The 13584-nt window shown below is 44.9% G+C and overlaps 1 protein-coding gene across 2 annotated transcripts in view; it reads right to left on the bottom strand.

The window, feature by feature from the left end:
• KIF17 (kinesin family member 17) overlaps window positions 1–13584 on the bottom strand; it is a 44375-nt gene that overhangs the window by 16857 nt on the left and 13934 nt on the right. For both annotated transcript variants that reach the window (XM_039328297.1, XM_039328296.1), the window contains exons 6-8: window positions 12635–12744; window positions 11387–11549; window positions 2610–2692 (exon numbers count right to left, since the gene is read on the bottom strand). In XM_039328297.1, coding sequence (XP_039184231.1) covers window positions 2610–2692; window positions 11387–11549; window positions 12635–12744 — 356 coding nt within the window. The remainder of the gene's footprint in view (window positions 1–2609; window positions 2693–11386; window positions 11550–12634; window positions 12745–13584) is intronic.

Raw genomic sequence — 13584 nt, 5'->3', positions numbered from 1 at the left:
AGGCAGAAGAAGAACATCGTGGCTTCAAAATCTAAGGGACTGGTTTGGACAAAACTCAGCAGCACTTTTTCGTGCAGCTGCTGATAAAAACAGGATCGCCAACATGATTGCCAACGTCTGATTACAGATATGGCACAATAACAAGAAATAGACATGAAGGAAAAGTCCCACTGAGCTTCACAAGGCTAACATCTGAGTCCCCCTCAAGTCTTGCTATGCTGTCTCATCAGAGCTAGTGGGAAAGGTGTTTTTCTTGGAAGCGATGAGTGAAGAATGCTGGGAGTATTTATACCTAAGGCTTGAAGGTCATTTCAACTGTTCAGCTAAAGCAAGTAGATACCTACATTGGATAGCTGTCCTAAAGGGAGCTTCTGGGAGGTAGAGGATTATTTTAATGACAACAGCAAAGATATAATTACATATGTCGGAGAAGGCACTCGCAAACCTATACTTTATCATATACTCTTACAGGGAATGTAAGAAGCTTAACACAGTAAAAGATGAAATGAATCAGCTAGACATGAATATATTACACATCAATGGGGTGGACTTGGACCCTTTCAGTCAGAGAACCGTACAGTTTAGTGCTCAAGGCACAAAAAACACAAAAAGATTGGAATTTCTTTCATAGTCAGAAAGAATACAGCAAAGCTTGCACTTACGATGGTCCAAATTTATGCTTAACCGATGATGCAGAAGAAAAGAAGATTAACAGGTTTTATGGTCAAGTCCAATCTGAAATAGAACTTGCAAGCAAGATGTGCTGCTTGTGGTTGGAGACTACAATGCCAAAGTTAGAAACAGTAAAGAGAAAAATCTAGTTGAACTATATGATCTATGTAACAGAAGTGAAGCAGGAGAATAACGTATTACTTTCTGCCAATCAAAGGATGCTAATATTCAATAACTTTCAAATAACCAAAATGATGCCTTATGCGCTGATATCACCAGACTACATAAAAATTAAAGTGACAGTATTATTACTAATACAAGGATTGGGTTGGCTGTGTCAAGATGTGGAATAGGCTTAGCAAAATAAGGAGTGCCAGAACATTTCATTGTCCTCATGTGAAACTTATACCCAGGACAGGAAACCACAGCCAAGACAGAGCATGCAGAACAAAGATTCCAGATTGGCAAAAGAGTTAGTCAAGACTGTGTATTAGTTTGTTATATATTCAGCATGTAGGTGAATAAATATTAAGGGTACTGATGGAAGATGTGCACAGTTTAAAACCTGGAGAAAGAAACAACAATAACTTGTGTGCTGTGCTGATGGCTCTAACCCGAGAGCAGAAAATAAAAATCATCCACAAGCTCTAGCAATTAAAGTCAAGCAGTCCAGTAAGAAATGACTATAATCATATAAAAATATAAAAATAATGACAACAGGTACTGCTACCATCCTTAGAACTGACAATGAAGGATACTGAAGTGATGAACAGCTTCTTATCTTTAAGACCAGCTATCAGCATCAAGAAATCAGTAGTGAAGAAATAGATCAGAAACTAGTATGGAAAACATATTCTGATGTTGTGGTGCATCTACATCTACAAAGACCAGAGCTGTGCAGCTAATAGTTTCCCTTGTGACACTCACTGGGAACAAAAATCAGATTTTTGAAGAGGCAGAAAAAAATGCATGCTGACACTTTTAAACTCTGGTGTTAGAGAAAATTTTTGAGAATACTATAGATAGCACAAGAAAGCAAACCAAAAGCGTATAGAATAAAGAATTGCAGAGTTTTCAATTGAGGCACAAATGACTAGTGTCAAATGATCATACTTGGGACACAAGATGCAAAGACCTAACTCTCTTGAAAGGTGGAAGGATACAGGATGACCAACAGCAAGGCAGATGGATGTACAGTAGAGGGCAACAGCAATAACCTTGAGGAACAAGTATAAGAGCTGCAACCAAAACAAGAATTACAGAAAAGAAATCTGAGTCCAAGGGGAAAATGTAATTTGAGAAAAACCTGATCCTGCCTAAGTTCTCTTGAAGATAAAGGGGCGAGGTACATTCAGACTTGCAAGATTCTCTGATTGTAGCCTTATAATAAAAGTAGTAAAAGCTTTCATAACTTTGGCTTCCTAATCTGGTCTGCCTCAAAAAGCTGATATTGGGCTTGATTAAAATAGTGATGGATACACTGTTGGAAAGCCTGAAGAGCCAGGCTAGGGATAGATCTAATATTCCATCTCCCAATAAAATGCATTTTATTGTTAATTGATATTAGTTTAATGCAATAATTTAGCATTGTTGGATGTAGTTTTGAGATAACTCTCCAATTCTGCTGGCAGTAGGGGTTGCGGCATTGAATTTAAAGGAAGTTTTCCTTGTAAATAATATGAATTGTAAAAAAAAGCAACTCTTATATAGAGTAAATGCATTCTAGGATTACCCTCAAGATATTATAACATTTTGAAGCACTAAGAATTACAATAATTAGAAAACCCAATTTTTCTCTCCTCAAAGCATGCAGTATTGCTAAATCTACTTCATCTGACGTGAGAGCACTTTGTGAACATTCTGCTATTGATGACATAAAGACAATCCCACTTCTCCTTTGCTGTTTTATAACATAAGAGTTCTGTCTGGCAGAATACCTTAGCTGATAATTCAATATCTGCAGCAGGGATGAGGGGCGAAGGAGCTTGGTCAGAAAGAGCTTCAGCTGACTCTGCCATTTCTAGAACAAACAGGAAATGGAGATAAAATAAGAAGAAGCCATTAGGAGAAACCTCTGTTAATCTTTTGTGGTTGGAACTGATTTGAGAGATTAAATGCAGCTAAGCTCTCTGAGGGACCAGACAAATATTTTGGGCCTCCTCACTGCTTTGAGGTCTCTATGAAGAGACAGATGGTGATGCTGTTTAACAACTCACTGATTCATTACAACATCTTTCCAGAGTCTATCCTGGTTATATCCATGTGACTTATAGAGCATTGTAATATGCTTTATGTGAGTGCCCTTGATCAGAGTTTGGGAGCCACCCAAAGAGCAGCACTTCCATCTTGTTTACCGTAGTTTATTGTGCAGTTTAATTTGATCTACAACTCCTGCAAGACACCAGTTTCTGTTATGTCCCGAGCCTTTGCAAACGGCTCGGGCGTTTGCAGGCAGTCCCGGGCAGGTGCAAAGCTGCCCGGGACCAGACAGGCTGTCGCCAGCGCCGTGCGCATGCGCGGGTGCTGGCGCGGGAAAAGTAACCCATTTACCCGGGAGTTGCCTATATAAGGGGCTGCGAGGCGTTTGGGCTGAGCTGAAGCCATCTTCCTGTAAGCTGAACGCTGAATAAAAGAACCTGAGAACTCCAGCTGCTTCTCGTGTCTGTTTTCCCGCCAAGGACGCAACACTGGCGACGAAGGTGGGATGCCTTGCACTACCTGGAAAGGAAAAAGTGTAAGCTTACCCAAGGAGTCCTGAGCGGCGGAAGAGGAACGGTGTTGACTCAGCAGCTGCCCGCCAATCCAGTGCGCATTCGGGGGTAGGCTGGCTGATAGACCCGTCTCCTGAAGATCCGAAGATGGCGAAAATCGGAAGGCTTGCGGAATTCGACGTCTCACATCCAGAGCGGTGGGAGTCCTACGTATCCAGAATGGAGAACTACTTCAAGGCAAACCAAGTGAGGGAAGATAGCTTGAAGGCTGCCACCCTGCTTTGCGCTTGCGGCCAAGACGCCTTCGAAATCGCAGAAAACCTTGCAGCACCTGTTCCAGTAGAGTCTGTAAGCTACGCAGACCTGAAGAAGCTGCTGAAGGACCACTTTCACCCCAAGGTGTCCGTTATCTCATGGCGCCACACCTTCGAGCAGAGGGATCAACGGTCCGGTGAGTCAGCCAAGGAATACATCGCCGCGTTACGGAAGGCCGCCAAGCCCTGCGAGTTCAAGGACCTCGAGGAACGACTGAGGGACCGATTCGTGTGCGGGTTGAGGCATCGAGAGCTACAACAGAGACTTTTCGCTAAGGAAGAATTATCCTTCCAAGACGCTTTAAGGGAAGCCACCGCGGAAGAAGCAGCAGGCGGCGCCGTCAAGAACATGCGGCCGATCAGAAGCAGTGCAGAGGGTGCGTCCGTGCACCAAGAAGACGTCCGACGAAACTCCGAGGAGGATCCGGACGAAGAAGTCGACCGTCTACACCCCGCGAAGGGAGAAAATCAGAAGGAAAGCTCTTCAGCTCCGCTCAAGTGCATCGGCTGTGGAGGTCGCCACAGGAGAACCGACTGCAAGTTCCGCTCCGCTACCTGCCGGGCATGCGGCAAACAAGGGCACATTGCAGCTGTGTGTCTGGGCCGACGAAAGGCACAACCTCAAGAAGAACGCCTGAAGGGTACCAGAGTCCCCAGCCAGAATAGGGTAGGGTTTTGCGCTTCGCGTAGAAACATTTGTAGGACAGGCACACACAAGCCCATGAAGAAAAAGCTGTCACTCAACGTGAAGCTACAAGGGGTTCCATTATCTATGGAACTAGACACAGGGTCTGCCCTTTCCATCATTTCATTGCATACATTTAGGAAGATTTGTTCCAGTAGTGGGACTAAGGCCAAGTTAAGGCCTTCTGATATTGTATTAACTGATTTTCAGAACTCAAGAGTGTGTGTTAAGGGGGAGGCCACCCTTAACGTGCAATACAAGAGTTTTGAAGGTCCACTAGACTTGTTAGTAGTAGGGGGTGAAAGAACGAGTCTCATAGGACTCGATTGGTTTGAGGCCCTGGGGATACACGTCACAGGACTCAACAGCTTACAAACACTCGACCTACAGGAAGTCTGCAAGGAATTTGCAGATGTTTTCAGCCCCCAGCTGGGCACATTCAAAGGACCACCTGTGTCCTTAAAGCTAGACCCCACTGTCACTCCCATTAGGATTAAAGCAAGAAGGGTCCCTTTTGCTTTAAAAAGTAAGATTGACACTGAATTAGACAAACTAATCCAACAAGGAATCCTAGAACCTGTTGATTCCAGCCCATGGGAGACCCCCATTGTCACGCCTCTAAAGGCAAATGGGGACATTCGCATTTGTGCTGATTACAAATGCACACTCAATAAGGCATTGCAGCAACATGCCTATCCTGTTCCTGTGGTCAGTCACATCCTGGCCTCTCTCAAGGGGGGGCGTGTTTTTGCAAAGCTTGACCTAGCTCAAGCATATCAACAGCTGCCTGTTGATGATGATGCTGCCATAGCTCAGACCATTGTGACCCACAGGGGAGCCTTTAAGGTAAAAAGGCTGCAGTTTGGAGTGAATGTCGCTCCTGGGATTTTCCAAAGCGTAATGGAAAACACACTACGAGGTATACCAGGGGTCTGCCCCTACTTTGACGATGTCTTGATTGCAGGAGACTCCACACACATTCTAGCTGAAAGGCTTAGGGCTGTCCTGTTAAGATTCAGGAAATCAGGCCTTAAGCTCAGAAAAGACAAATGCAAGATTGGGGTGCCTTCTACTGAATTTCTGGGATTCAAAATTGATGCTGCTGGGATTCATCCTGCTGAATCCAAACTAACTGCTATTTTAGAAGCACCCAGGCCAAAGTCTAAGGCCGAACTTCAGGCCTTCCTAGGCCTCCTGAATTTCTACAATTCTTTTCTTCCACATAAAGCTAGTGTAGCTGAGCCTCTTCACAGGCTACTAGACAAACAAGCTGTGTGGCTGTGGTCACAAGCACATGAGGCTTGCTTTAAAGAAGTCAAGGCCTTGCTCACTTCTAACAGTGTTCTTGCACATTTCAACGAGTCTCTTCCTGTGTGCATCGCTTGTGATGCATCCCCCTACGGGGTTGGAGCTGTCCTGAGTCACCTCAGGTCTGATGGAACTCAGGTTCCTATTGCATACTACTCCAGAACATTGTCTTCTGCCGAGCGCAACTACGCTCAGATAGACAGGGAGGCTCTGGCTGTTGTTGCTGGAATTAAAAAATTCCACGATTTTCTATATGGCAGGCATTTCACGGTCTTCACTGACCATAAGCCTCTGCTGGGACTGTTTACCACACGTAAGCAGACTCCCCACATCATTTCCCCTAGAATGCTTAGGTGGTCTATTTTTTTGTCTGCATATGATTTTTCATTACTCCACAAGCCTGGGAAAGAAATGGGCCATGCTGATGGCCTCAGTAGGTTGCCTCTGCCAGTAGTAGAAGCTGACCCCGCGCCAGCTGTCAACATTCTATCAATCCAAGCCTTGCCCGAGCTTCCTCTTAGTGCCAGGGATGTTACCGCTGAAACAGGTACAGATCACACACTTTCACGTGTCCGCTCCTGGGTCCTGTCCGGGTGGCCTGAGCACTGCCCTAGTCCTGAGTTTCAGAGTTTCTGGTCCAAAAGGAACGAATTGTCCCTTTCTCAGGGTTGTTTGCTTTGGGGAAACAGAGTTGTCATTCCCACCTCAATGAGGACTAGGGTCTTAGAATCCCTCCACGAGGGTCATCCTGGCATTGTTCGTATGAAGGCTCTTGCACGCAGCCACTTGTGGTGGCCTGCTTTAGATAAAGATATTGAGGCTAAGGTACACGCATGCCACATGTGCCAACGATCTCGCCCAGAGATGCCCCAAGCTCCTGTGCATAAATGGGAGGAAACACAGTCCCCATGGTCTAGGGTGCACATTGACTACGCTGGGCCCTTTCAGGGCCAGTTCTTCTTGGTCCTTGTTGACAGCCATTCAAAATGGCTTGAGGTTGTGCCTGTCTCACCACCACCACTGCAAAGACTATTCAGGTATTGAGGGGGATTTTTGCTGCACACGGGCTGCCAGATGTCATTGTGTCTGACAACGGCCCTCAATTCACCTCCTCCGAATTCCAAGCTTTCTTACAGGCAAACCTGATTCGTCATGCCACATCTGCGCCTTTTCACCCGTCCACCAACGGTATGGCTGAACGCATGGTGCGCATCGCAAAGGACGCCTTGAAGAGACTCACCTACGGGGACTGGCATCACAGGTTGGCTGACTTTCTCCTTTCTTATCGCACCACACCGTCCACTTCTACAGGGAGAAGTCCAGCTGAACTTCGTTGGGGGCGCCAACTTACTACGAGACTTGACCGGTTGCATCCGGACAGACTGCCTTCATCTACCTCACATCCTAGGGCACCTAGACAACTACTTGTGGGTGCCCCGGTTTGGGCTCGCAATTACGGGCCTGGTCATACATGGGTCCCCGCTTCTGTGTCCAGGATCACAGGTCCTCTCTCCTACGAGGTTGCCCTGGACAACGGTCGTGTCCTGCGTCGGCACATCGACCAACTCCGCTCTAGGCGGGACTTTTCTGCTGAAACTCCTGGGTCTTTTCCAGGGGGGGAGGGGGACCCTTTGGAGCAAAGGGAAGGGCAAGAGTTACTGCCCATCTCCACTGAGGGAGCCACAGACGGCCCGTCCCAAGATTCTGCAATTGCTCCGAAAAGGAAGTCATGGAGCTTACCCACACAACAGGCATCCACGCCTACTCCAGCCAGGGAGTCACCCCGGGGGCATACTCACTTTCCACACACATCACACAGCACTCCAGTCACGGAGGATACCCGGGGGCATCCCAACAAATCATTCCCCGCAAGAGAGCTGGCACACAATCCCAAGGTTGGCCTGACCTTACCCCAAATCCTACAGGGGGTCAAACATACACAGAGCTAGTCGAGGAACCAAGTCCCGACTACAACACCCCTAGCACAAATCAGGGGACACCTGAGTTTTGGGAGAGTACAGAAACCCACATGAGCCCAAACACAGAATGGGGTTCAGGGAATGGACAGCCCCCTGACAGGTCTTGGACTGACCTAGGAGGTCCTACAGAGACGCCCAGCAGCGGCTATCACTTCAAGGGGCCTGAGGGTCTACAGCTAGGCAGGTCAACCAGGTCACAAAGCAACAGAAGCCCTGGCCTGACGAGCCCGGTGGGCAAGCAAGCAGGCCAGGCATCGGGGCACAGTCCTTGGAAGACACCAGGGCACAATAGAGAGAATAGGCTCACGCCTCCCTCCAGTCAGGGGACTTATGCCAGTAACCCACAGCTAAGAAGGTCACAGAGAGCAAAGAAATCTCCCAAGTACCTAGAAGACTACATAACATTGCTGGCAAGGCAAAGGCCAGTAAACAGTGGGAGCACTGGGGAGCAAAATGTTATATAAAATAAATGCTGTATGTTGGTAGTAGTTTTAGCCCGGGGGAAAGGGGTGTTATGTCCCGAGCCTTTGCAAACGGCTCGGGCGTTTGCAGGCAGTCCCGGGCAGGTGCAAAGCTGCCCGGGACCAGACAGGCTGTCGCCAGCGCCGTGCGCATGCGCGGGTGCTGGCGCGGGAAAAGTAACCCATTTACCCGGGAGTTGCCTATATAAGGGGCTGCGAGGCGTTTGGGCTGAGCTGAAGCCATCTTCCTGTAAGCTGAACGCTGAATAAAAGAACCTGAGAACTCCAGCTGCTTCTCGTGTCTGTTTTCCCGCCAAGGACGCAACAGTTTCCATAGATTTTCTAGGATTAAGGACGAAAACTAAAGGCATAGCTGGTGCCATATAAGCATCAGCCCTTCACTCTGGATCATCTTGATTCACAAGATCTCAGTAGTAAAAGAAGTAAAAGTTAACTGGAGCAAAACCTTGGGCCCTCTGGCTACTCCAAAAACTCCACTGTTCATCTCTTCCAAAAGCCAAAGCAAGAACTACCCACTGGATCTCCCCAGAATACCGTCTAAAATCTGAGGGAGGACACTGGGCTTACTGCTCCGAAGAGTCAGCCAGCCACCTTCCTGTTGGCAGGGAAAATATTCCCCAGCTGGCAAAGGCAATACTCAGGAGTTAGCAGATGGTAACTGCAATCAGTAAAAACAAGAGGATGGTAGCATAATCTGCTTCTGCAATATGACAGGGAATCTGCTTGGGGGCCGCAACATACACACGCAGAAGCTTACCGTTCATTGCCCAAAATAAAGAGTTTTGCCATGCCTCAAGACAACATTGGCCCTATCAACTTTCTCTGGAACTTTTGAACAGATATTAAAATATCAGACATGGAATTTTCTGCTGTTATGTTTATTAAATCTAAGACGTGACTATACCGTCTACTAGGGTCTCTTTCTGGAATCCATATTATTAATTAATCCTATCTTGTTCCAGATGGTCTGGAGGAAGTGTGCATATTGTTCTACTTTGCATAAAACATTCTTCAATTTTAATATTTTGCTTAATACAGTGTTTCTCAACCTTGACAATTTTAAGGCATGTGGACTTCAACTCCAAGAATTCCACAGCCAGCAATGCTGGCTGAGGAATTCTGGGAGTTGAAGTCCACATGCCTTAAAATTGTCAAGGTTGAATAACACTGCCTTAATATATTACTGCTTTTGCTAGTCATTAAGAAGGCAGTCTCTCTCTCTCTCTCTCTCTCTCTCTCTCTCTCTCTCTCTCCCTCCCTCCTTCTCTTTCTCTCTCTCTCACTCACACACACACCACAAAAAATCTCTAATTTTGTAATCCCTGATGACAATACATGATAGACTGTTTATTGAAGTTTCGTCTTGGATCTTATTGTCTCAGGTTGAATGGGACAAGATATAGATAGCTGAGTTTCTGCTTCATTATCCTTCTCATTCGCCATTATTTTCCTGTTTGTCTCAGGACAGTTCTCTACCTTCCTCTCCCCATTAACAGATGAGTAGCTGACTTTGCACCCATTTACTGATCTTACAGTAAAACAGTTGCAAATTGTCATTTCATAATATTCATAGGATGCAAGAGGAGTTAAACAGAAGAAGGCACTCTGACTTTATTTCTGTTTCAGGTGTTTCCATTTAAAATTACTATAGTAGTTTCCTGATAGGTGTTCTCAGTTCGTCTCTCCATCGCTGACTTTAATCCACAGCAGTGCTGTTCAGGCTGCCTGAGGTTTTCACGCTATTCTTGTGTTTTGTTCCATTACAACAGGGCTTTTCAACCAATGGTACGGGTACCACCTGTGGTACATTGGCACCTGGTAGGTGGTACGCGACCATCCTAGAAAAGTGGTAGCAGGGGAGAGGAATGAGCTGAACCGGTGGCAGCATCGCACAAGCCTGAGTGAGTGATGGCTGGAGCTGCAGAGCTGTCAGGGCTCAGCGGAAGCGCCGGGATCGGTGCCGCTTTCCAGCTGATTGGCATTTCTTCGGGACTGTCAGGGCTCATTGGAAGCACCAGGATCAGCGCCAGGCTCCAGCTGGAGCTCGGCGCTGATCCTGGCACTTCTGCTGAGCCCTGAAGAAGCACCAGTCAGCTGGAATGTTGCCTTATCTCCAGGGTCTTGTGATATACATTCAGATGCATGGGGTCATGTGAAGTGACCAAAACCTGCTGCAACCACCCAGCAGACGTGGGGAATAAAAACCACACACATCCCACCCCACCCCCGCTGCCAATCCTCAACAGAAATGCTCACAACAATGGAAACCTCGGACAGGAGGAAGAGTGCCATCAGGTGGGCAGGCAGGTGTCTCGCTCAGCTGTGGCTTGGGGGGCACTTTTTTTAGTGCCATTGTAACTTTGAACAGTCACTAAGCGAACTGTTGTAAGTTGAGGACTACCTGTACTTCATCACTTTTTTCCTTTTGGGGGGGGTCATCAAGTTTTTGACACCTTGCTAGGCGACTGGTGGTACTCAGATGTTGCCATATCCTAAAAGTGGTACAATGGGTCAAAAGGTTGAAAAGCCCTGCATTACAAGTTCTTCACTGGCTCCCTACATGGTTCAAACTATGGGTGTTTACAATCAGAGCCCCCCATTCATAATCCTATATTTGTCTGCCTTGTTTCCTCCTGCTAGTTCTTTGTGTTCCCCTGGGGCAAAATTGTCTTTTAGTTTGCCATTCCAGGATTGCAATCTCTGGGCTCTGGGATTTCAGGTCTCAAGCCTGAAAATCTAGAAATCAGCCTTCTCCTTATCTTCATCTCTCCAAATGTGATAGTTTTTAATGACCCATTTTATTTGACTAGTGGATTAGCATGAGGCTTGGTTATTCTACCCTACTCAGAGTAATAAGAGTACTTTCCAAGTTATGGTTAGTTTTATATTAATCATGGATGCACACATGTTCTGGAGTATTTTAGGACATCCTTTTAATATGTAAGTTGTTGCATTTGTTTAATTCTAAATATTGGTTTTACTGGTTGATTAAGTTATGAACACATTTTAACGGGTGGAATTTTGTAACTATTTTGTTTTTGGATTGGTACTGTGTCTTGATCAAGATGTATAATAAATAATTATGCACATTTTCTAACTAAGAAAATTTACATTTTAATTATGATATAATAATTGTTATAATAAGGCGACATTCTGCATCACGTTTGGTGCACATGCTGATCCCTACTTTACCTACAATCTTGTCTGTAAGACCCCAAAAACCTTTCACATGTACCTGTTCCACTTGTACCCACTTCTTTCCTGTCACTCTCTTCCAAAGTGTGGAACTTCAGATCATAAGCATTCCTCAAGGCACTGATGTCTTCCTCAAGCCGGAAACGAGATTCTTGTTCAGCTTCATATTCTGCCTTCAGCTGGGCCAGCTTCTCCTCATACTCCTGAAAATGGCAGGAAAATCAGCCAAGGCAATCTATTGTAATGCATCTTTGAACCACCCAGAGTTGCTTTGTAGAAAGAGATGGGTGGCATATAGGGTAAATTTAATTAAAATAAATAATACAAAATCCTCTAGCCCAGTGTTTCTCAACCTTGACAATTTTAAGGCATGTGGACTTCAACTCCCAGAATTCCATTGGCTGGCTGTGGAATTTTGGGAGTTGAAGTCCACATGCCTTAAAATTGTCAAGGTTGAGAAACACTGCTAGCCTATCTTACCTTCTAGACTAGAGGATGTGTTTGTGATTGACAGTGACTTTAAATCTTTTAAGCACAAAACAGGAATTATAGACTTGCATTCCAATTTACTTAGTGGATGCCTAGTTGTGGAGGCTTTTATAGAAGCTCAGTTTTGTGACCTTGGCAGACTTTGTTTTCGCTAACCTAAAGCTAAGTATAATTAGCCTTCATTATTCTTGTATGGAAACCACTTTGAATCTCCAGGGCTATAAATTATAAGTTATTTCTGGAAAGCTAGCTTAAGCCAATGACCACAGATAGTTAACCATGCCTTAATAATGTTAAAACGGTGAACAATATTTCAGAAATGCCTTCTTTTTTAGTTGTGTTTTCTCAAAATGCCACATCTTGAAGTTCACAAACAAAAACAGACAGCTGAGATCTTATGGACAATTGTTTTCAGAGATAATGCCACCTTCAAAAAATATTTCCAGGGAAGTTTATTGACACCATCACTTTTATCTTTAAGCTCCCAAAGTAGCAGCATCTTTTTTGCAGGCTGATGTAGAAGCCTCACCCGCACCAACACACTTCTTTAATGAATCAATTTGAAATGTATGTTTTCAAAGGGAAAAGAGCCTCATGATTCAGCTTCCTTGTTGGGTGATTTTGTTATTCCCTAAAAGTCAGTTAACAGGGTGTCTATACTAGAAAACCCCTATGGCTCTCAATCCGCCATGCTGGCTAGGGCTTACGTGAATTAACCTATCTGGAAGATCAGATTGAGGAAAACTTCAGCATAGAACGTCCTTCCTGTACCAGCGTTCAGAGGACAGGGCCAACTTACTTCTCGGATTAGTTGCTTCTCTTTCTCAACATCTGCCTGGAACTCAGGAGCAACTTCTAGCTTGTCCTCAGGTTGAACCGCCTCAGGAGGTAACAAGTGAGGACATTCCACTAAGGAAGGAAGGAAATACAGTAACTGAAAAAGCTACATGCCTTAAAGGCTTATCCATATTGAACCCTTCTGTTGCTCTTCTCCTGTGCTCATGCCGGCTTGACACCAAGACACTTGGGCAGCAGTTTTCAAGGAATTCAGTCTGGATGGCCGGTTGCTACATCCTCCTCCTACACAATTCTTCCGCTGCTGTCCCAACCCACTTTTCTGTTTCAAGAAAGCAAGTCTTCTAGGACATATATATATTTATATATGTCTATCATTGAATTGAATAGCGAGAATTAAAAGCATTGAAGTGTATATATGTGTAAGCACAACAATCAACAAAAATTAAAATTCCCTTTTATTGCCCTATTGTTCTCTTTATGTCTTCTAGAGTTCTACAGCTATCTTGATTACCGTAATGACACAATGGTTGTAACAACCTTTATTTGGTTGGTTGTTGCTTGAAACTCGGCAGAAACTTGCTTTAAGCAAACATTACATTTGTTCCTCATGAGCTTCCGTAAATTAAAAAAAAGGAGAAAATGATATAATCATGAATTTATTAAAAAAATAAATGCATGAGAGAAAGATAATCCAAAGAAAAATAGTAAGTTTATTTTTAGGTTTCTGCTGGGTTTTGACCTAGTGACTTTCTATTCAGAAGGTAGGCTTTCTAACCTTTGTTCCTGGTAAAAGTAACTCTAGAATATATTAGAGACCAGAGTAATCACTGATTCAGTTCAGAAGGCATTTTTAATTTTGTTAATTAATTGGTGAGCTGCTGGGGTTATCTTGTAAGAAAGTAGAATGGCAAGGAGCATTCAAAATACTACTTAGGGAAATGTATTGCTTTA

The sequence above is a fragment of the Crotalus tigris genome, unplaced genomic scaffold, assembly GCF_016545835.1.
Source record: "Crotalus tigris isolate CLP2741 ecotype Arizona unplaced genomic scaffold, ASM1654583v1 scf7180000024375.2447938, whole genome shotgun sequence".
NCBI classification, from domain to species: Eukaryota; Metazoa; Chordata; class Lepidosauria; order Squamata; family Viperidae; genus Crotalus; species Crotalus tigris.
The sequence above is the reverse complement of the archived record's forward strand: the minus strand, read 5'-3'. Positions and strand labels throughout refer to the sequence as shown.